The sequence below is a fragment of the Centroberyx gerrardi genome, chromosome 2 (assembly GCF_048128805.1).
Source record: "Centroberyx gerrardi isolate f3 chromosome 2, fCenGer3.hap1.cur.20231027, whole genome shotgun sequence".
NCBI lineage: Eukaryota > Metazoa > Chordata > Actinopteri > Beryciformes > Berycidae > Centroberyx > Centroberyx gerrardi.
This window is the reverse complement of record NC_135998.1, coordinates 15,786,098-15,810,612: the sequence shown is the minus strand read 5'-3', so window position 1 is coordinate 15,810,612 and position 24,515 is coordinate 15,786,098. Positions and strand designations below refer to the sequence as shown.

Here is a 24,515-nt window from a genome sequence, read left to right as displayed (position 1 = left end):
AAATATTTGTCTTGTATTTATTCATTGCTTCATTCCATTAATAAAGCAAGCAAACAACGTATTGGACTTAGGTAGAATGTGTTATTCTATATCAGGAGTGATAGTCAGTGACAAAGGGCCCGAATTGTAGTTCAAACTCAGTCACACATCCACCATAACTGACATATGTGTTTGAAGTTTTAAATTAGTATGGGATAGATTCTTTAAGTGTGCTTTTGTTAACCCATTTACTTCACTAATACAATGTGAAAGTCTCCTTTTCTTCAGTGTTTAACCAATACTGTATAAGTTGGAGGACAAACAAAATTTGCTTGCAACTTAGCCCACCACCACAATGCCCCAGGAAACAAAGAGTCTGAATTTATTCGGAAGCTAGTTATCTTTCAAATCCCACTACCTGAAATACCACACTTGTCAGATTTTTATTGTTGTGGCCATTACTTACGCTCTCTATAGTGAGGATGGTTTTCTGTATATTAGCCCACTAACTTTACCTAAGTAAATTAAGTAAGTAAATTCTGGTGAGGGCACAAATTCAACTTTTGATTTCTTCGATACAACAGGGTTTTGGTTGCCTTGCTTTTGTGATAAATGTTGACTGTTGTGTTTGCAGACAGTAAAAATGGGGATTAGAGAGTAACAATAATCATTTTTCACTGCTCAAATGAGATAGTCACAGCAAATACAGAGTTAACTTCAATATAGAGTTTAAGTGCCCTCAGAAAATGACAAACATGGTTGGCTAGTTACAACTGAATTACACCACCGGTATCAGATTTACTTGGGAAGGCTACAACTGCCACTGCCAGGAATAATACTACATGCCAGAATACACACTAAATGCCAAAGCCACACACACACACACACACACACACACACACACACACACTGTGTAAGCAAGCTACTATTACTGTTCATCATACCCATAATGCTTTTGCCAATCACACAAAGAATCTGGCTGTTTCAGGTTATTCCTGGTTAAATTTGCAGATACAATACTGCCTCGCATGATGTGGAGGAACTATTCAGTTGAGTAACACTGAATGTCAATCAAAACCTTTGCTTGGAACCAGGGACTCTGATGGGCACTCAGGCTCTGAACAAAAACCCAATTAAAAATCACTCAGACTGCATTTCTTGCATTCTGGGAGACCAAGGGAAATTCCAGGAGTCTCCCAGCCAATCCTTATATCCTTATATCCTTATATTCATGTGATCAGCTATCAGAGATGGGCAAAGATACATCAAAGATACATCATCCACGCATGAACTTGATTACGGAAATACTGAGAGTAGTGTGGGCTTACAAAATGTGTGAGTGTTCGGAACCGCATACTGCCTACTACATACTCAATGAGTATGTACTGCATGCTGCCTACTAAATTATTGAAATTATGAAATTAAGTATGCCATTACCAGCAGACTGTTCACACTGAAGTATACAGCCAAGTATCCCAGAATGCATTTCGCACTAGCCGGCAGCGATAGCGGGGATTTTAAAGCAGGTTTAAAGCTGTTGTAATTTTGGCTCTACAACTGTTAATATGTCACTTTATTAAGTTTTCATATTTTTTCAGGCGAGAAAGTAACCATGCAGATTCCCAATATGTGGTCAGTTTATCCAAATAACGGCTGTTTGTAAATCTGCTGCGACGTTTTTGGAGATTTGGGACCAGGACCGTCTGCCTCGCAGTCCGCCATTCTGCAGTCTGAAGAGACGCAATGCATTTTGGGGCGGTTGAGTATGTCCAGTAAGCTCACGCCGCATACTCAGAAATTCTTGCTAATCTAGTATACATCCGGGCATTTCTCGCGTACACAAAATTCACATACTATGCAGTTGGAACGCACAACATACTCAATTTCACGTCATACTTAGTATGAATAGTACGTTAGTATGCGGTTCCGAACACACCGTTGTATTGTTCTTCATTTTAAGATGTATTTACATGATTTTGTTTTTATGTTTTATGAATCATGGTGAAAGTATTTTGAGTATTTTGAAAATACAAAATTACTCCACTCTAAAGTATCTTGTTACAAATTACATTTGAATTTTTTCAGCCCTGTCAAATACCAATTACAAAATACTCAGAAGTAATTGAAATACGTATTTCAAATACAAGTAACAGAAATACTGCCCATCTCTGCCAGCTATGTCATGTTAATGGGTCTACAGAACACCATACATGTGTACAGGAAGTGTTTAGGCATGCCTAGAACTTGATTTACCACTTGCAGATAAAAACACAGGCAAATGAACCGCTTCTTCATATCGGCAAGGATGCAATCATTTAACCAATGGCAAGATGTCTTACAATAATACAACTAGGGTATATCCCAGAAATTCCCCAATCCTCGAAGGCCCCTTAAGTCAAATATAATAAAAAGCCATTCAATAATCACATAAGGAGACTCCAAGGTTAATCTTCCCAATTATATTGGTTGTATGTCCCAACTATTTTTATTTCGCCAAATAATAAAATTTTTCCTTCTGGGCTAATCTAAAGTTAATTATATTATTATTACTCCTAAACACTCCAAAATGAATGGATAGAATCCTCTAGGGATTGTCTCCCCAATAATAAAGGGTATGTACCATAACAATTTTTTTAACACTCAATAATAAATACTAGAATAAATAAATATAGCTGCTAGTGGTGATGGCTGGGTTCATGCCATTACAGCAGCCAGAGCTGAAAAGTGGAAGTTTGCATTAAGATTACTGTCAGTTTTGTCATATTAGGCTGTTGAGCCATCAGGCCCCAAGCTATCAAGTTCTGATACTGAAGAATGTAATAGCAAGTTAAAAGGTGTCAATATCCAACTTCGTATTGGCTTTACTGTGTATAGCTGTACACTCAAAATGCTGCTGTTGGGCAAAATCTGGTCGGATCTGTATGGAAATTGGTGTGCATGTTCCACATAATGCTAAATGCAGATTACACGACTTTGAGAATCCCCAAATTGCTGTACCGCGCACATTACACAACATAATTTCTTGTAATCTGTTGTCTTGTCGACGTAGCGGTGCGCACACTACACAACCGAGGGCAGACAAGGTGCACAAATTACAAGATCTTTCACCTAGAGGAATCCCTGACAAAGAACGATACACCGTTTTCTCACGAAAACACATGCGAGAAGTCGCCCTGAATGAATACTGATGTGTATGTAAATGTGCTTGTCATTCCATTCTCTGTGAGAAAATGTCAAAGTCGGAGCCAGACAGAAAGCCGGACCCTTTATAAAACTAAAAAGATAAAAGAAATGGTCCGATGTGAAGGTTGACGCCAAGAAGCACATTGCTTTGAACATTTTAATTTGAATAAAAACCACAAATTTTTCAAATGAGGCTACTAGTTGTGGGTGCATTTATGTTGGCTGAAAACGGTAGAAGAGGACAAAACGCAAAATATGGTGGAGGGAATGGTTGGAGTGGGCAACAAGGACTCTGTTCTGCAGCGACAGTTGTTTTCGCCTTGCCCCCTGGTTTCCTGTCACGCTTTCATTGGCTATTGCTCATCGCTGTCCTCAGGACTTGTCATACGCTGCTGAATTTCAAACATGTTTGAAAATGTCGGGGCATCTGGGACGGCTCCAAGACTGGGTCAGAACGCGTCTCTGAACTGCTCATACTTAACGAGCGTCGGTGATGGGCGCGAGCACCGATTTGGCTCCGACCTGGAGTTTTTGTCCCCGATCTCAAAAACTTGTCTGCATGGGACGGGAAAATCAGGGCTACAATCGTGTAGTCTGCAGGCGGCATAAGGGTTGGAACATGATTCCCAAGTTTCATAGCGAATGGTGAAATTCTGTTTGAGTTATAAGCCAAAATGTCATAGGCCACGCCCACTTTCACTAATGACGACCAAACTTCAGATTTTGACTAGGACATGGTCCCACAGCATGTGTACCGAATTTCGTGAATTGGATTTCACCAATTGGATTAGGAAATACAGTTTTCTGGCCTTTGTGGCACCCCCTATTGGTCAGTATTTGAATGGCTTTGCACACATGCTGCATTATATTGTATTGAAATTTGTCAAGAGAATTGTTCAGGCAATTCGTTTTCAATTTGTATGAAGTTTGCACTTTCTGTGATTATTATTAATAAATTAATTAATACATTTTTGTACTGGTACTTTTTTTTATTATTATTATTGTTTTTCTCTTTGGGCTCAATTTCCCGTGAGATGGTACATGCAAGAACCATGAAACTTTGCACCATGGTCTAGTATGGCTTCAATTACACCCACAAGAAATATGACCCCCATTGGCCTGATGGTGGCGCTACTATTAAAGGTCAAAAACCAAAAAGTTTAAAGCACTGTATCTCCCACACTGTTTGTCCGATTAACATGAAACTTGGTACACATGTCCACCTAACCGTACTCTACAAATTTGCCTTAAGGTTCACCTGGAAAATTTTTGAGATATTTTGAATTCTTTGAAAAACACATTTTTAACATCTCCTCCTACACAGCTGACCGATTACCACCAACATTAGTAAGTAGCATCTATGGTCCTATGCTCTGTAAATTTTGTTTATAGATTGTTGATATCTACTGTAGTTTTGAAGATATTAACTCTTAAAGTTGTGAAGGAGGCGTGGCCTATAACCTAAATTGTTATAACTTTGTGATAGATGGTCCAATCATCATGAAACTTGGACAACATGTTCACATGAATGACCCTGTGTGCAAAGCCATTCAAATATTGACCAATAGAGGGCGCCACAAAGCCTAGAAAACTGTATCTCCTAATCCAATTGGTGAAATTGCACGAAATTCGGTACACATGCTCTAGGGCCATGTCCTAGTCAAAATCTGAAGTTTGGTTGTCATTAGTGAAAGTGGGCGTGGTCTATGACATTTTGGCTTATAACTCAAACAGAATTTCACCAATCACTATGAAACTTGGTAATCATGTTCCAACCTTTATGTGGAACATGCGCTCCAATTTCCATACAGATCCGACCAGATTTTGCCCAACAGCAGCATTTTGAGTGTATATCTAAACACAGTAAAGCCAATACGATATTGACACCTTTTAACTTGCTATTACATTCTTCAGTATCAGAACTTGATAGCTTGGGGCCTGAAGGCTCAACAGCCTAATGTGACAAAACTGACAGTAATCTTAATGCAAACTTCCTATGTTTTTATTTTTGAGTGTTACAAAAATAGTTAAGGTACATACCCTTTATTATTGGGGAGACAATCCCTAGAAGATTATATCCATTCATTTTGGAGTGTTTAGGAGTAATAATAATATAATTAACTTTAGATTAGCCCAGAAGGAATGATTTTATTATTTGTATAATAAAAATAGTTGGGACATACAACCAATATAATTTAAGAAGATTAACCCTGGAGTCTTATTGTGTGATTATTGAATGGTTTTTTATTACATTTGACACTAACGGGGCCTTCGAGGATTGGGGAATTTCTGGAATATACCTTTGCTGTCGGCCCCCGACAGCATCCTAGTTTAACTGAGAAATTATGTGTCGATGATTGTGTGTTTGTGTGTGTATGTGTGTGTGTTGAGGAAGGTATGTTCCACAAATGTCACAGGTTGGTTCAGTTCTCAGGTTTGGGGTCATAGTTTCAGTTCGGTGCTGTGCATTTTAAGTATAGGGGGGGAATACAATACCAAGCCAATCCCAATATGATTTTCATTCATTTGGCAAAAAAATCATCAAATTTGCCTAAATCAGGAACACAAACACTCGGTGACAGATGTTTGTTAAAGAAAAAATTGTTTTTCTTGTACTTTAAATTAAATGCAGCATTTCATAAAACTTAAAGTGTAGCTTAACAAAATTAAAGTGCAACATTTGACAAAATCAAAATGGAAATAAAAGCGCATTTTATAGTCGAACGTAATGCAAAGGTATGTAAAGCATGAATGTAAACAATGCAGCGGCGCTTTCATTTAAGTTTTTATATTTCTGCCTTGATGTGCGGGTAGCATGTTGTTGAAATCAGGCACACAGGGTGGCAATATTTTAAAAAAAAATTATATCGCACCAAAACTAAACATAGAACAAGAGAGGAACAGGAAACAGACGCGCCAACAATCACAGGTAAAAACAAACATGGATGTGACTATAGCAGTGCAGCTGGAGGAATGGGATGTGCTGGAGCAGTTGGAGCTTGAAGAGTTGAATGCCGTCATGATTGCCCCTATGATCAACCAATCAGAGTGCATGACTCTGCGTAGACTCGATGCAGAGTTGAGATTCTTGGGCAGGTCAAATAGTGTCAGTTTATGTGCAGAGAAGCTATTTTCATTAAAGTATAAAATGCCCTTCAGTTTCTTTCAAGAAGTGTTGCTTTGTTTTGTTTTGTTTTTTAAGACAGGGCAGAGAGAGGGGATGACATGCAGCAATGGGCACAGATTCAAACCCATGCCACCGCGATTAGGATTTTGCCTTAATGATACATGCTCTAGCGGTTGAGTCACCGGGGCTTTGTTATTTTTAACTGAGAAATACCGACATTATAGGCTAAGGCATGAACTCAACCTGCACTACAACATTTCAGCTATTCAAAACAACAGCACATGAACAGAAGTCACAGTTCAGAATAATGAATAAATCAGTTAGATCAGTAATGCAGGGAGTGGGTGTGTGGAAATGTACTGCATGCGCATTGTGTGCAAACCAAGAATCAACAACAGAACATAAACCAGCAGCTGCCACTCAGCAGTGTGCGGGGAGAGAGGATCTCCACACACTGAAGTCTGTCCAGCCTTATATGCGTGAAGCCACACCGGTCCCAGGTGTCTCACTAACGACTTCTTCCGCTCTGAAGACCACACCTCTGCAAACAAAAGATTAAAGCACAACAGCACACCAACCGGCAGGACAGAAGCGAGTGGAGAGGTCGTCACACTGTTAAGTGGTTATTATGGTAATTGAAGAGGTTTGTCAGTCCTGCCTGTCACGTGGCATTTCCCTAGTTGTCAGCTGCTCTGTTCACAGCAGTCAGGACAGGCTGAAGCATTTACCAATAGGCAACCCTTGCTGGCATAATGAGCATTCATACAGAAGCCAAATTCAAATGTCAAAAGAATGATGTACTAACCCACAAGAACATCAGGCTATGCCATCATAAATCTACAGAACCATCAGACAGGCAGCCCCATTCAACAGCTAATCTAAATGTTACAGGGTTGAGTGTGTAAAATCTGAGGTCTGTCTCACGAAGCAAGATTAGTGGGTTAACAAGCTAACTTTGGGCGCAGGTGGAGCAGATTAAGTTCAGGCTATCGGAACAAAACGTATGAAAGGCCCGCCTCCTGACCAATCAGCTGGAAACAGGGAGTCACCATTCCTACAGGATCCCGATATGGATAAAAATACTGCATTCAAATGAAAATGACAAGTATTAATGAAAACTGTTAGACTACTATTGAATTAACAGACAGTAAGAAGTGCTATTCACTGGGTGACGTGTTTATCACTTTGCTTTCCATGATAATGTATTATATCGAAGATATAGCAGGTACTTAATTGACCATATTATCAATGAATGAAAGTTACTGTTGCATATTAATTGTGCTGAATTTTTTTTATTGGATTCCCGAGAATGCTTGGTTCAATGTAGGCTATTGCATTCATATTCCATTACCGCAGCCCTGAAGAACATATGAGGCCAACTTTATGAATAGAAAATCTTTTTACAGCCTCAATGTGCCCACAAAATATTTTATCAATGGAAAGTATGCCCACTGTGTCCTAATGACGGGGCAGTTCCTCCAGTAATCCTCTCTCGCCTTGGTAGCAGAAGCAATGTTAATTTTCGCTACATGTTTTATAATGCTGACATTTATTTATTGTAAGTGTTTGTTCTTCTTGAGAGAAGAAAACAAATAGGCCTACCCACTGTTATAGTCTAGGCTACTTAATGTGTTGAAAATGTAACCAGATCAAGGAATAGCCTGGTCAAACTCTGGATTTCAAGCCTGCGCAAAATCTAACAGATTCTATTTGATATGATCTTATCACTGAACCCCTTGAAAATTGAGTGAGTTTGAACTGTTGTGCAAAAAAGAATAAAGGACAACCCAGATGTGCTAATTTGGCAGAGGCCACCTTCGGAGGTGGTTTGAGATGCATTGTATCCTCAAGTTTGCCAAGTGTAAATGCATCGGTCTTGTCAAGCCGTATACGTCAACCATCAACTCCTCCCAAACGGAAAAACGTCTCTCAACAACGCCCTTAATGAATACTGATACATGTAAATGTGCTTGTTATTCCATTCTCTGTGTGAGAAAATGACAACAACGGAAAAGAGAAATTTCCCCGGTGGCCTCAGTTCGGGCATCACCAACAAAGTAGCCTAAAGTTTGAGTGGCAACATGTCACAGCAGCAATTAATGCCACGAGCTCCAAGAGCCGGACCGTTTATAAAAATATAAATATATATGAAGATATAAAGGTTGACCCCAAGAAGCTCATTGCGGTGGTGGAGAGCTGCTGTAGAGGATGGCTGTGCGCCCGGCACCGGCATCTCCAATGTGCCCCGGCCGTGTGCCACAAAACCATAACGCATCATTAATTTATAACCTTAGTCCAATTGCTTAACACCTTGAATTTGTCGCAATTATTTGGAACAATTTGGGACTCTGCTAAAAGACTGTAATGCACGTACTTCAGACTAATTCACACACTATGAGCCTATAATGAAATGTAGATGCTTTTTGGACAAACGATAGTCAACAAAGACACTATTTAGTTGTAGATGTTCTTCTGACATGGAATATTATTATTACCTAGAGGGATTTCTAATTTGCAGTAGAGTAGGCCTGGAAATGAACTGAGTGTAAAGGCCATTTTTACTTTATTTCACTACTTTGCCATCAAAGCCGCCATTCTCCACTGTCTCCAAAATGTGCACACGCATGGGGCAGTTGCTGTAGTGGTACGCCCATTTTCACTACAAGTGTTTTTTTTATAATCTGTTTGAAGTAGCAGCTGTCGTCTGACTTGAAGAACATGCAATACATTGTCAGAAATTGGTAGCCTTTTGTTTTTATCTTAATTTTGCTGGTTATTATATCCAAATTAAAATGAAAATGTGTCATTTAATAAATTGTCATGCCAGATCTCAAAGCAATACAAAATTAACAACTCCACTTTAAAATCCACTTTATATCTTACAAAGTAAAAGCTGTACTTGACAGCTGTGAATATCTTATTCAATAGGGATCTTTAATAAAACAAAATATGATTATCCTTACAATGTCCGCAGATACCAAATAAAGACAGTTTTATTTAAATTGGAAGAAAGATTACCAAAGAAATGAGCCACTTCAAAATATAAACAAGGATTTAAAATCATGGTGTGTTAGGGAAGAGAGCATGGAAATCAGCTGAGACCATGCTACAGCATGAGTGTGCCTTCATAAATGTCACACTCATACTCCATGACCTTGTGCATGACCTTATTACAAGGTCCATTATACATGCTCTATTTTTGTTTATGGCATTTAACTTAAATTTTAGGGTTTTGCTATTTTCATTAGAAGATAAAATAGGTTGATATTATCAAAATATGTAGTAATGGAAAAGTAATCCAAACAAATTATAAATATATGCAACACTACACACACTGTAAAGTAGCTAGTCCTCTATTGAATCTTATCCTCAGGTATGGACTCATAAAAGTTTATAACCACTACGCATGCCAAAAAAAGGATTGCCAGTTATGGCTGCAATGTTGCACTAGCATTAAACCTTGAACTGATTTATTTATAAATTTAATTTCTTTAACTTTTCAAATTAAATTAATTGATATCACAGTATGTATAGAAACAAATAAAAAAAATTTGAAATAGTATAGTGAAATTTAAAAATGTATTTGCAACACATATGACATTGAGTTAAGAGATGTTGGTGAGTATTGTAATCAGTGCAAAAAAATATACATGTAGGATTGTCTGCTATGTAACTGGTTAATGTTGACTCTGTCAACATGATAACTGATTCTCATACATCAGTGTCAGTTAAATGTTCACTTACAATACATGAAATATATAGGCAGAAAATTGTTTGTCATCTTGTATTACATGAGGCATTTGAATGTCACATTATTTTGGACTACAAGATGGGGGGCCAATGAAAAGTCAAATGCATAAGAGTCTTTTGAAGACATGCCCATATTTAGTTTCTGCTTGGCCTGCAGAATAACCTCAATATAAGAAGGCTCATGATGGTGCGGACAGACCGCAGGGGATTTCAGAAACTGGTGGTGAGTGAGACTGATGCTTCAGCTGTCATTCATAACAAAGAAGTTGTATTACAGATACTTAGTGCTTCACACAAGTGTTTGATTAATAACCAGTGAAATGTTTACTCAGATAATGGCATGATAATGTGAGATGGGAAAACACTTAGTGTGAAGAAAGTATATTCCATATCAGTAAGCTATGAGTAAAGGGTAAAAATTGGGTTGTGTGACTATGATTTAAGTTCAGCAAATGTAAATGAGTAAGAGTATACCAATATGTATTAGATTATAATATACTAATCTGTACTTTCTATACTACCTGTATGATTTAAAAATGTCACAAAACATTCTTTGTTCATTTAGGGGTGACGGTTGTGAAAAGTTCCTCTGTGATTGGGTAGGAAAAGGTGAGAGTTATATTTTCTCTATTTAAACTACAGAATGTAAAGAATTCTTCTTGCATGCAGTGCTCAGTCTCCAAAGCAAACAATCCACATCAGTTGAGAGGCAAATTTAATTTCTATTTGTCTATCTACAGAAAGCCACCACCATGAGTACGGACGCGGAGATGGCCGTTTATGGCAAGGCCGCCATTTACCTGCGGAAACCAGAGAAGGAGAGGATTGAGGCTCAAAACAAACCCTTTGATGCCAAAAGTGCTGCCTATGTGGCCGATGCTAAGGAGCTGTACCTTAAATGTACAATCCTGAAGAAAGACGGTGGCAAAGTCACCGTGAAAGTCCTTGACACCCAGGAGGTAGGCTGAAGTTTCATGAAACTCACCACAGTGCAACTTGCAGTTGGAATTTCAACACTAACATTGTGTTTCAATATTTCAGGAGAAGACAGTTAAGGAGGAAGATGTCACCCCTATGAACCCTCCCAAGTATGACAAAATTGAGGACATGGCCATGATGACCCATCTCAATGAAGCCTCTGTGCTGTATAATCTCAAAGAGCGTTATGCAGCATGGATGATCTACGTAAGATATTCTGCCTATGGAGTAAAGTATAATATTGTACATGGACTCATATATAATATACTGTAAGTGATTGCATCTCTCTCATCCCCTTCAGACCTACTCTGGGCTGTTCTGTGCCACTGTGAACCCCTACAAGTGGCTCCCAGTGTACGATTCTGAGGTTGTAAGTGCTTACAGAGGCAAAAAGCGTATGGAGGCCCCACCCCACATCTTCTCTGTCTCTGACAACGCCTATCAGTTCATGCTTACTGGTATGTCCTTGTCAAGAAAATGTATAAATTATCGAGAAAATGGATTTATGTTACATAGATAAAAAATATATTTCTCAATTTTTCCTTTTACAGATAGGGAGAACCAGTCTGTCTTGATCACGTAAGTTTTATATCTATTGCACCTCTATAACACCAATATAATCCAATTCATTGAGTAAATTTGTCTGATTCTACATGTCTATGCCCAGTGGAGAATCTGGTGCTGGAAAGACTGTGAACACTAAGCGTGTCATCCAGTACTTTGCAACCATCTCAGTGGGTGGAGATAAGAAGAAGGAGCAAACAGCAGGAAAGATGCAGGTATATTATCATAAATGTTTTCTAAAAACATTGAAAACACTTGAAATGGAAACTGAACTGGAAATTTACCATATTAAATCAATATTAATATAAAAAATGGATTATAGGGCTCACTGGAGGATCAGATTATTGCAGCAAATCCCTTGCTGGAAGCCTATGGTAATGCCAAAACTGTGAGGAATGACAACTCCTCTCGCTTTGTAAGTATGGAAGGATTTCAAACTGAGAAATATCTTGCATTATATATTGCCTATGCAGATATGTTAAAAATGTGGTATTCCAAACAGGGTAAATTCATCAGAATCCATTTTGGGACAACTGGTAAACTGTCTAGTGCTGATATTGAGACATGTAAGTATCAACTTCACATAGTAAATGAAATGACTGCCATTATCAGTGGTGTAGATTTTGAATCATGAACAATGCTTATAGATCTGCTGGAGAAGTCCAGAGTGACGTTCCAGCTTCCTGATGAGAGAGGCTACCACATCTTCTACCAGATGATGACCAACCACAAACCGGAGCTGATTGGTAAGCAAAATAACTTGTGATACAATGTTAAAACAACACATATTGTTCACACAATCCATAACCACTAATTCCTTTAAACCTTTTTAAATCTCCAGAAATGACGCTCATCACCACCAACCCCTATGACTTCCCCATGTGCAGTCAGGGTCAGATCACTGTGGCCAGCATTGATGACAAAGAGGAGTTGGTTGCCACTGATGTGAGGGATCTGCGCTTTCATTTTCTTCATCTATTATACATTCAATGTGCCATCACAATTAATCTGTAAAATGTATTTTCTATTGAGACTTTTACTCAATGTCTATACCTCTTTTGAATACAGACCGCTATTGATATTCTGGGCTTCACCAATGATGAAAAGATGGCCATCTACAAGTTTACCGGTGCTGTGCTCCACCATGGTAGCATGAAGTTCAAGCAGAAGCAGCGTGAAGAGCAGGCTGAGCCAGATGGCACAGAGGGTGAGTATTAACTTAATTCCAAGAGTGGATGAGTTAAAAAAAACCTCTGGCATGAAATTAATACAATTAGTATTTTCTATAATGTCACATTTTACAATCACTTATATATGTAGTAAATGTATTTTTGTGACATTTTCAGATGCTGACAAAGTTGCTTACCTGCTGGGTCTGAACTCAGCTGACATGCTGAAGGCTCTGTGCTACCCCAGAGTGAAGGTCGGAAATGAGTTTGTCACCAAGGGACAGACTGTACCCCAGGTGAGCAAGATTGTTCTGTTTAATTTTATACATATCTCATAATTAAGTCAAGAGCCAGTGCATGAATGTGTTTAAGCAGCAATTTCATGTAAATGACTATGAATACCATGAAGAAGTGCTTTATTTGTACATCTAAAGCAGTTACAAAAGACATGGGAGGAGTATGGAAGAATATTTTTGATCAGGAAATATACTTGACTCTAGTTTCAGGTACTGTCCTTACAGATTTCCAATTTAAAATTTCCACTTTTTATGCTATTCTATTTTTGTAAAAACTGCAGTTATGAGTAGATACTTAAGCTAAAACAGTTCAGCATGAAAAGCATGAGATCTGAAAAATAATGAACTTAAAAACTTCAAATCAAACAGATTTCAAGGAAAGCAGTCATGGCAAACATAATAAGATGTCTTATTTACATACTACTTCATTTTTGCACTACAATGCATTAAAAATCAATTATTTATTATTAATATGTTATTATCAATATGACTTCTCTGAAATTATCAAAGTAAGATTTTAAATGGAAGGCATTAACCAGAATACCTTTCAATGATGGTATTTTCTATTTTTACATAATATTAGTGTACTGTGTAAAACTTGCATGATTCGCTACATAGTGATTGCTAAAAAAAATCAGCAGAAAGGAGTTTGCAAATTCCTCATGAGGCTGAATATGTATAAAGTATTTGTAATGTAATGGAGGCATTTCATGAATTACATTTATCTGGAATAGTTTGTAACTGAATGTCCTCTGTTAGCTGGACTGTACTGCATGTGTTGATTGTCCTGTCATTAGTTCTATTTCAGTTAAAATTGTACTGCTAGATGTGACATAATATTTGTCCTGGAGGAAAAAAATCAAGTAAATCCAATGTCTAAATGTCAGTTGATGGATCTCTATTTTATTAAATCTGTCAGAGGATCAGCTTTATGATACTATGGATTCTAATGATATTGATTCAATTAAAACTTTTCTTCAGGTCATGAACTCAGTGAGTGCCCTGGCTAAGTCCATCTATGAGAGGATGTTCTTGTGGATGGTGATCCGTATCAACCAAATGCTAGACACCAAGCAGGCAAGGCAATTCTTCATTGGTGTGCTGGACATCGCTGGTTTTGAAATCTTTGATGTAAGTATGCATTCATGGTAATACATTGACTAGATAATAGAAAAAAAATGATTTTTAACCTTGTTTGTGTTATATTTGGTTAATCCTTCATCCACTGACAGTACAACAGCATGGAGCAGCTGTGCATCAACTTCACCAATGAGAAACTGCAACAGTTTTTCAACCACCACATGTTTGTCCTGGAGCAAGAGGAGTACAAGAAGGAGGGCATCATCTGGCAGTTCATTGACTTCGGCATGGACTTGGCTGCCTGCATTGAGCTTATTGAAAAGGTACACAATAATGTTGTGACTATGTAATTATTGTTTGAATGCTACAACAATGCCTTTTCATGATGTATCTCTTTGCACCTTTTATACAGCCAATGGGCATCTTCTCCATCCTTGAAGAGGAGTGCATGTTCCCCAAGGCTTCAGACACAACCTTCAAGAACAAGCTGTATGACCAGCATCTTGGTAAAACCAAAGCATTTGAGAAGCCAAAGCCCACCAAAGGCAAGGCTGAGGCTCACTTCTCCCTGGTGCACTATGCTGGAACTGTGGACTACAATATTGCTGGCTGGCTGGACAAGAACAAGGATCCCCTGAACGAGTCTGTTATACAGCTTTACCAGAAGTCCTCAGTTAAGCTGCTGCCTGTCCTGTATCCCCCTGTTGTTGAAGGTACATTATAACTTCATAACTGTGATTAGGATCATGGAAATGTTAAAATTTTAACATGTCTTGGATGAAAACTGAAAAAAGTCAGTTAAATGATCTATGAAAAGTTTGCAGTTTGATCATGACTAAATAACACTGAACCTATCAACTGATATTAATAAATCAACAAATCAACAGAATCTGGTGGTGGTGGCAAAAAGGGAGGCAAGAAGAAGGGTGGCTCCATGCAGACTGTGTCCTCACAGTTCAGGGTAAAGTTTAAGAACAACCTAAAGTGCCTGTTTGGAATTAAACTCAAACTCAAAATTGTTTTTATTTCATGTGTTTAATAAAGAACATTTGGTTGTATCGTGTATCTACAGGAGAATTTGGGCAAGCTCATGACCAACTTGAGGAGCACTCATCCTCACTTTGTACGTTGCCTGATTCCCAATGAGTCAAAGACTCCAGGTACACTGACAGCTAGCAAATGTTTTTAATATTGTATGTATAGGTTGCTTTAGTAATTTAACACAGCTTAGTGGTAGGGAGTCTTTACTTTGTCACAATAATTCTGAAGTGACGACTTCTTCACAGGTTTGATGGAAAACTTCCTGGTTATCCACCAGCTGAGGTGTAACGGTGTGCTGGAGGGTATCAGAATCTGCAGAAAAGGTTTCCCCAGCAGAATCCTCTATGGTGACTTCAAGCAGAGGTATTATCCAATTTACCACAGAGTTTTAAGGACTTTGAAAAGAAGGTGCCAAATCTGATAATGAACTGTTTTGCAATAGATACAAAGTACTGAATGCCAGCGTCATCCCAGAAGGACAATTCATTGACAACAAGAAGGCCTCTGAGAAGCTCCTTGGATCAATTGATGTGGATCATGAAGAGTATAAATTTGGACACACCAAGGTGAACACTCAGTAAGAAAAAACAGAGCTCTGTTTCATGGATGAATGTAATTTGCCTAATATATTTTTATATTCTTGTCAGGTGTTCTTCAAAGCTGGTCTGCTGGGTACCCTTGAGGAGATGCGAGATGAGAAGCTTGCTTCTCTGGTCACCATGACTCAGGCTCTCTGCCGTGCTTACCTCATGAGGAAGGAGTTTGTGAAGATGATGGAAAGGAGGCATGTGAAAATTTTAACCATATATTTATGTTGAATGCAGTGCCAAAATAGCTTTGTGCATAATAGCGATTTACTTTCATAGGGACGCGATCTACACTGTCCAGTACAACGTCCGCTCATTCATGAATGTTAAACACTGGCCATGGATGAAGGTGTACTACAAGATCAAGCCTCTTCTGAAGAGTGCCGAAACTGAGAAGGAGCTGGCGAACATGAAGGAAAACTATGAGAAGATGAAAACAGACCTGGCCACGGCCCTGGCTAAGAAGAAGGAACTGGAGGAGAAGATGGTGTCTCTTCTGCAGGAGAAGAATGATCTGCAGCTGCAAGTGGCATCTGTGAGTAAATGTTAACAGAAAGTTTTGGTGATTTCTCACCTTTTACAGAACAAATGTTGATATGTTTTCCCCTTTTTCGCTTTTGTTCTTAACTAGGAATCAGAGAATCTGTCAGATGCTGAGGAGAGATGTGAGGGACTTATCAAGAGTAAGATTCAGCTGGAGGCAAAACTCAAAGAGACAAGTGAGAGACTGGAGGATGAGGAGGAAATCAATGCTGAGCTGACTGCCAAGAAGAGGAAACTGGAGGATGAATGCTCTGAGCTCAAGAAGGACATTGATGACCTGGAGCTTACCTTAGCCAAAGTGGAGAAGGAGAAGCATGCCACTGAGAACAAGGTTAATATATATTCATTCTATCTAATGTATCATCCAATATTTGAATAATTACCCGATTATGACAATTTGTTTTTACATATTCAGGTGAAGAACCTGACTGAAGAGATGGCCTCTCAAGATGAGAGCATTGCTAAGCTGACAAAGGAGAAGAAAGCCCTCCAAGAGGCACATCAGCAGACTCTTGATGACCTGCAGGCAGAGGAAGACAAAGTCAACACTCTGACCAAGGCCAAGACCAAGCTTGAGCAGCAAGTGGATGATGTGAGTTCATGAAGATGGCATTTGCTATTCAGTGAGAATATAGACTTGCTGTTAATCTTTTGGAATTACAAACGTGTTATTTTGCAGCTTGAAGGTTCTCTGGAGCAAGAGAAGAAGCTTCGCATGGACCTTGAGAGAGCCAAGAGGAAGCTTGAGGGTGATCTGAAACTGGCCCAGGAATCCATCATGGATCTTGAGAATGACAAGCAGCAGTCTGAGGAGAAAATCAAGAAGTAATTTGGACATAATTTGAAAATTGTATGCACAAATTATGTTATTGCAACTCATATCTTATGATTATGTAATTTACTCAACAGGAAGGACTTTGAGACAAGCCAGCTTCTTAGTAAGATTGAAGATGAACAATCTTTGGGTGCTCAGCTACAGAAGAAGATTAAAGAGCTCCAGGTGTGTAATGTTTAATTTAAAATCTATCTCAAACTTATCATTGAATATGTAGGCATCGTATCAGTTTCATAAATTAACTTTATCAATATGTATTAACTTTCAAGGCTCGTATTGAGGAACTGGAGGAAGAAATTGAAGCTGAGCGTGCTGCTCGCGCCAAGGTTGAGAAGCAGCGAGCTGACCTCTCCAGGGAACTTGAAGAGATCAGTGAGAGACTTGAGGAGGCTGGTGGAGCCACTGCTGCTCAGATTGAGATGAACAAGAAGCGCGAGGCAGAGTTCCAGAAGCTGCGTCGTGACCTTGAGGAGTCCACCCTACAGCATGAAGCCACCGCTGCTGCTCTCCGCAAGAAACAGGCCGACAGTGTTGCAGAGCTGGGAGAACAGATTGACAACCTCCAGCGTGTCAAGCAGAAGCTTGAGAAGGAGAAGAGTGAATACAAGATGGAGATTGATGACTTGTCCAGCAACATGGAAGCTGTTGCAAAGGCCAAGGTATAATGTTATTTTAATGTTATTTTATTTATATATATATACTGTGTATATATGTATATGTATATTCACACTTAAAAATACAACTTGTATTAGTGGAAGAATTACTGAACCTCTCTAATGTTGATGAACAGGGAAATCTCGAGAAGATGTGCCGCACCTTTGAGGACCAGCTTAGTGAACTTAAGGCTAAGAATGATGAGAATGTTCGCCAGATAAATGACATCAGCGCTCAGAGAGCAAGACTGCTGACAGAAAATGGCAAGTCTTACTTTCAAAATGCAGTTTTGTGTTCATACAAAAATGTCAATGTACTTTTGAACTCAATCCATAATTAAAAAAGAAAAAATAAATTTCCAACTAGGCGAGTTTGGTCGTCAGCTTGAGGAGAAAGAAGCCCTCGTCTCCCAGCTGACCAGAGGCAAGCAAGCCTTCACACAGCAGATTGAGGAGCTGAAGAGACAAATCGAGGAGGAAGTTAAGGTGAGGAACGTTTTCAAAGATTTTTAAGTATTGTATGTTCATTTGTTCAATTTTTTTTATTTTACTAATCTTTTGCAGGCCAAGAATGCCCTTGCCCATGGTGTGCAATCGGCCCGCCATGACTGTGATCTTCTGAGGGAGCAGTTTGAGGAAGAGCAGGAGGCGAAGGCTGAGCTGCAACGTGGAATGTCCAAGGCCAACAGTGAAGTGGCCCAGTGGAGGACTAAGTATGAAACTGATGCTATCCAGCGCACTGAGGAGCTTGAGGAGTCAAAGTAAGTCAATGAAGATTTTGTTTTTCATAACAGCCTCTACAAAATACTTTTTACAATAGTACACATGATTGATTACATTTGGCAAATGCTTGACAAAAAAGGAAAAAGCTTGCCCAGCGCCTTCAGGAGGCTGAGGAGCAGATTGAGGCTGTGAATTCCAAGTGTGCCTCTCTGGAGAAGACCAAACAGAGGCTCCAGGGTGAGGTGGAGGACCTCATGATTGATGTGGAGAGAGCCAATGCTTTGGCTGCCAATCTTGACAAGAAGCAGAGGAACTTTGATAAGGTATGTTGACACTGATTACCTTAACACGTCACAGCCACTGGAATATTAGCCTCCAAAATTGGGTAACATTGCTCATTTCATTTAAATTGCTATGCAGGTTTTGGCAGAATGGAAGCAGAAATACGAGGAGGGTCAGGCAGAGCTTGAAGGAGCTCAGAAAGAGGCTCGTTCTCTCAGCACTGAGCTGTTCAAGATGAAGAACTCCTATGAGGAAGCTCTGGATCAGCTGGAGACCCTGAAGCGCGAGAACAAGAACCTGCAACGTGAGTTCCTTCCAGAAAATGTTAGACTTTGCTGTTAGGTTGGCTTGAAATGATAACAGGCTGGACCAATATCTATGTACATTAGTTTGAATTAACTATATAATCTACATTTCAAGGTTTAGCAATATTAAACACATGAATCCCCCTGCAGAGGAGATCTCAGACCTGACTGAACAGATTGGTGAGACTGGAAAGAGCATCCATGAGCTGGAGAAGTCCAAGAAGCAGGTGGAGACAGAGAAGGCTGAAATCCAGACAGCACTTGAGGAAGCTGAGGTAAAACTTCTATAGAGTTTAATATTGTAATTGTTAATCTGTGTATTAGGTTTCTACAAGAAATGTAAATAGCAATGGAAGACAGTTCAATTTAATATTCAAAAGGTAGGAAGGGCTCTATTTTAATATTTTTTAAATCATTAGGGAACACTGGAACATGAAGAATCCAAGATTCTGCGTGTCCAGCTGGAGCTCAACCAGGTTAAGGGTGAGGTTGACAGAAAGCTGGCAGAGAAAGATGAGGAGATGGAGCAGATCAAGAGGAACAGCCAGAGGGTGACTGACTCCATGCAGAGCACTCTGGACTCTGAGGTCAGGAGCAGGAATGATGCCCTGAGAATCAAGAAGAAGATGGAGGGAGACCTGAATGAGATGGAGATTCAGCTGAGTCATGCTAACCGCCAGGCTGCTGAGGCCCAGAAGCAGCTGAGGAATGTCCAGGGACAACTGAAGGTACATCACACAACAACTGTGCAGGTCATTCTATGTGTAGCAACATTCTGATCTTTTACTATTTCAACAATCTTAACAGGATGCACAGTTGCACCTTGATGATGCTCTCAGAGCACAGGAAGACCTCAAGGAGCAGGCTGCCATGGTGGACCGTAGGAACGGTCTCATGGTGGCTGAAATTGAAGAGCTGAGGGCTGCACTGGAACAGACAGAGAGAGGCCGCAAAGTGGCTGAGCAAGAGCTGGTGGATGCTAGTGAGCGTGTTGGATTGCTGCACTCTCAGGTAAGCAAAATAATTTCTTCACTAATTCTATAATCAATGCATTTTTATATAATATGTTTACATCATTATAGTCATTGCTGATTAGTCCTTCCTCTTCTTAGAATACAAGCCTTCTGAACACAAAGAAGAAGCTGGAGACTGACCTGGTCCAGGTCCAGGGTGAAGTAGATGACACTGTTCAGGAAGCGAGGAATGCAGAGGAGAAGGCCAAGAAAGCCATCACTGATGTGGGTTTAAATCTTATGTGGTAGTATCTTTATGTTATCTCATACATCTGGAAGGACATGAATTTGATGACACTCCTGATTACCATAAATGGTTCATTTTCTAGGCTGCTATGATGGCTGAGGAGCTGAAGAAGGAGCAGGACACTAGCGCTCACCTGGAGAGGATGAAGAAGAACCTGGAGGTCACAGTCAAGGACCTGCAGCACCGCCTGGATGAGGCTGAGAACTTGGCCATGAAGGGTGGCAAGAAGCAGCTCCAGAAACTGGAGTCCAGGGTAAGATAAATGTAACACAGATTACAGAAAATGACATTACAAAATAAGAACGAGTTTCATAGTGTATAATTTGCCTATAAACTTACTATACCTATTACCTATAAACTGAAGGTACGTGAGCTGGAGACAGAGGTTGAAGCTGAACAGAGACGTGGAGCAGACGCTGTTAAAGGTGTCCGTAAATATGAGAGGAGAGTGAAGGAACTCACATACCAGGTATACCAAGCTTACTTTTGAGATAGTGTTCCTATTGACTAAATTACCATATTAGACAATATGCTAATTATTAATGATCATTCATGTTCATGTATTTACATTAGACTGAAGAGGACAAGAAGAATGTCACCCGCCTGCAGGATTTGGTAGACAAGCTGCAACTGAAGGTGAAGGCCTACAAGAGACAGTCTGAGGAAGCGGTAAGTTTAAATTATGTAAAATGCTTCATCTATTTGCAAACTTTTTCTCAATTTTTATTCTACTTTTAGAAGTTGCAATGAGAATATATAATGGTTTCACAGGAGGAACAGGCCAACACTCACCTGTCAAAGTGCAGAAAGATTCAGCATGAGTTGGAGGAGGCTGAAGAGCGAGCTGATATTGCAGAGTCCCAGGTCAACAAGCTGAGAGCTAAGAGCCGTGACTCTGGCAAGGTAAATACATGTCTTTCAACGGTGCATGTTAATTTATTGAATATTAACTTTGAACTTTGGGTTTAGTCTAAAAATATGTTTTTTTCACAGGGAAAAGAAGCAGCTGAATAAGTTCTTTCAATAAAAGCATCACAAGAAGTCATAAAATATGACAACATTGTTGATTGCACACAATAAATGTTTCCACAAATATTTGTCTTTGTCTTATTAATTGCTTAATTCCATTAACAAAGCAAGCAATCAAAGTATTGGACTTAGGTAGAATGTGTTATTCTATATCAGGAGTGATAGTCAGTGACAAAGGGCCCCAATTGTAGTTCAAACTCAGTCACACATCCACCATAACTGATATATGTGTTTGAAGTTTTAAATTAGTATGGGCTAGATTCTTTAACTGTGACTTGTAAAATGTGCTTTTGTTAACCCATTTACTTCACTAATACAATGTGAAAGTCTCCTTTTCTTCAGTGTTTAACCAATACTGTGTAAGCTGGAGGACTTCTTTTTACTAGTTTACTGGACGTTCAAGTTATTCAGATTATTCAGATATAATTATTTGAATGCTTGATTTTACAAATTTTATCAATCCATGGCCTCAAAAGTGTGATAATATTTTCATGGAAGATTTCATGGAAGATGATTAATTGACATAGCATCCAAGTCAAACAGAGATGTGGAGGATATGTTGCTACAGCTACTTGCCTTCTTCAGTTTTGACCTTGCATTGTGGAATCACACATTTCTGATTTGTAAGATAGCATGCAGCAGAGAGACACAAGAAAGATGGGGTGAAGAGGGAATTTAACTTTGAACAAAATTTGCTTGCAACTTAGCCCACCACCACGATGCCCCAGTAAACAAAGAGTCTGAATTTATTCGGAAGCTAGTTGTCTTTCAAATCCCACTACTTGAAATACCATTTGTCAGATTTTTATTGTTGTGGCCACTACTTAAGCGCTCTATAGTGAGGATGGTTTTCTGTTTTGTAGCCCACTACTACAAGTAAATTAAGTAAGTACATTCTGGTGAGGGCACAAATTCAACTTTTGATCTATTCGATACAACAGGGTTTTGGTTGCCTTGCTTTTGTGATAAATGTTGACTGTTGTGTTTACAGACAGTAAAAATGGGGATTAGAGAGTAACAATAATAATTTTTCACTGCTCAAATGAGATAGTCATAGCAAATATAGAGTTTAACTTCAATATAGAGTTTAAGTGCCCTCAGAAAATGACAAACATGGTTGGCTAGTTACAACTGAATTACACCACTGGTATCAGATTTACTTGGGAAGGCTACAACTGCCACTGCCAGGAATAATACTACATGCCAGAATACACACTAAATGCCAAAGCCACACACACACACACACACACACACACACACACACACACACACACACACACACAAACACACACACACACACACACACACACACACACACACACACACACACACACACACTGTGTAAGCAAGCTACTATTACTGTTCATCATACCCATAATGCTTTTGCCACTCACACAAAGAATCTGGCTGTTTCAGGTTATTCCTGGTTAAATTTGCAGATACAATACTGCCTCGCATGATATGGAGGAACTATTCAGTTGAGTAACACTGAATGTCAATCAAAACCTTTGCTTGGAACCAGGGACTCTGATGGGCACTCAGGCACAAAAACTCAGACTCAGATTTCTTGCATTCTGGGAGATCAATGGAAATTCCAGGAGTCTCCCAGCCAGTCCTTGTAGGCTGAACTCTATATTCATGTGATCAGCTATGTCATGTTAATGTGTCTACAGAACACCCTACATGTGTACATGAAGTGTCTAGGCATGCCTACAACTTGATTTACCACTTGCAGATAAAAACAGAGGCAAATGGACCACCTCCTCACATCGGCAAAGATGCAATCATTTAACCAATGGCAAGATGTTTTACAATAATACAATTATACAGTGGCAAGTGGAGACAAAACTAACTCTGTTACACCCTCCCCCACTGAATCCACTTGAACACTAAATGGAAGAAAAGATTAGTGTCAGAAATTATCAGAAAAGGCTGACCGCTGCCTGGAAGCAGGATGTAATGTAAACAAGCACAGCAAATAATATTGTTTCATATCTGCCTCTGAGGCTATATCTGACAAACCAGCTTGGAAACCAGCAGAGTAAGTACTATTATTTTATATCAGCTTCTGATGTTGACAAACTAACCGTAGAGGAGGGTGCAATGACAACTAGGGCAGTAATGTGATCTGGCAATGTGAACTCGCACAGCGAGTGGCATTGTTTCATATCAGCCTCTGCTAATCAGATTGCCCATTTGTGTAGTTTTGGATTGTGTGTGTGATAATGTCTGATGTGGAGGAAGAAATATATAATTGTCCATTTGCGTATTGTAGTATTAACTGATGAATTATGTGTCGATGATTGTGTGTTTGTGTGTGTTTGTGTGTGTCTGTGTGTGTGTATGTGTGTGTGTTGAGGAAGGTATGTTCCACAAATGTCACAGGTTGGTTCAGTTCTCAGGTTTGGGGTCATAGTTTCAGTTCGGTGCTGTGCACTTTAAGTATAGGGGGGAAATACAAAACCAGGCCAATCCCAATATGATTTTCATTTATTTGGCAAATAAATCATCAAATTTGCCTAAATCAGGAACACAAACACTCCATGATAGATGTTTGTTAAAGAAAAATATATTTATATTTCTTTATATAGTTTTTATATTTCTGCGTTGGTGTGCGGGTAGCATGTTGTTGAAATCAGGCACATAGGGTAGCAATATTTTTAAAAAAATCATATTGCACCAAAACGAAACAAGAGAGGAACAGGAAGCAGATGCACCAACAGTCACCGGTAAAAACAAACATGGACGCAACTATAGCAACGCATCTGGAGGAATGGGATGTGCTGGAGCAGTTGGAGCTTGAAGAGTTGAATGCCGTCATGATTGCCCCTATGATCAACCAATCAGAGTGCACGACTCCGCGTAGACTTGATGCAAAGTTGAGATTCTTGGGCAGGTCAAATAGCGTCAGTTTACGCCATTTTCATTAAAGTATAAAATGCCCTTCAGATTCTCTCAAGAAGTGTTGCTTTGTTTTGTTTTGTTTTTTAAGACAGGGCAAAGAGAGGGGATGACATGCAGCAATGGGCACGGGCCGAATTCAAACCCGTGCCATTGCGATTAGGATTTTGCCTTAATGGTACGTGCTCTAGCAGTTGAGTCACCGGGGCACCCCATTGCTTTGTTATTTT

General features: G+C 39.4%; 1 protein-coding gene across 1 annotated transcript; it reads left to right on the top strand.

Annotated features, from left to right (window-relative positions):
• Nucleotides 1–10,791: 10,791 nt before the first annotated feature.
• Nucleotides 10,792–21,369, top strand: LOC139923159 (myosin heavy chain, fast skeletal muscle-like). Its single transcript, XM_078286498.1, has 39 exons — nucleotides 10,792–10,998; nucleotides 11,084–11,224; nucleotides 11,319–11,475; nucleotides 11,569–11,596; nucleotides 11,685–11,796; nucleotides 11,904–11,996; nucleotides 12,084–12,147; nucleotides 12,229–12,327; nucleotides 12,423–12,526; nucleotides 12,650–12,788; nucleotides 12,928–13,046; nucleotides 14,028–14,177; nucleotides 14,279–14,449; nucleotides 14,539–14,839; nucleotides 15,014–15,087; nucleotides 15,199–15,286; nucleotides 15,413–15,530; nucleotides 15,610–15,733; nucleotides 15,815–15,951; nucleotides 16,034–16,289; nucleotides 16,386–16,628; nucleotides 16,713–16,889; nucleotides 16,977–17,122; nucleotides 17,207–17,297; nucleotides 17,402–17,791; nucleotides 17,923–18,049; nucleotides 18,153–18,271; nucleotides 18,350–18,546; nucleotides 18,648–18,831; nucleotides 18,929–19,094; nucleotides 19,246–19,370; nucleotides 19,515–19,823; nucleotides 19,903–20,106; nucleotides 20,208–20,333; nucleotides 20,438–20,608; nucleotides 20,720–20,824; nucleotides 20,929–21,024; nucleotides 21,127–21,258; nucleotides 21,349–21,369. The coding sequence occupies exons 1-39, from the start codon at nucleotides 10,792–10,794 to the stop codon at nucleotides 21,367–21,369; spliced, it is 5,811 nt and encodes a 1,936-aa protein (XP_078142624.1).
• Nucleotides 21,370–24,515: the final 3,146 nt, after the last annotated feature.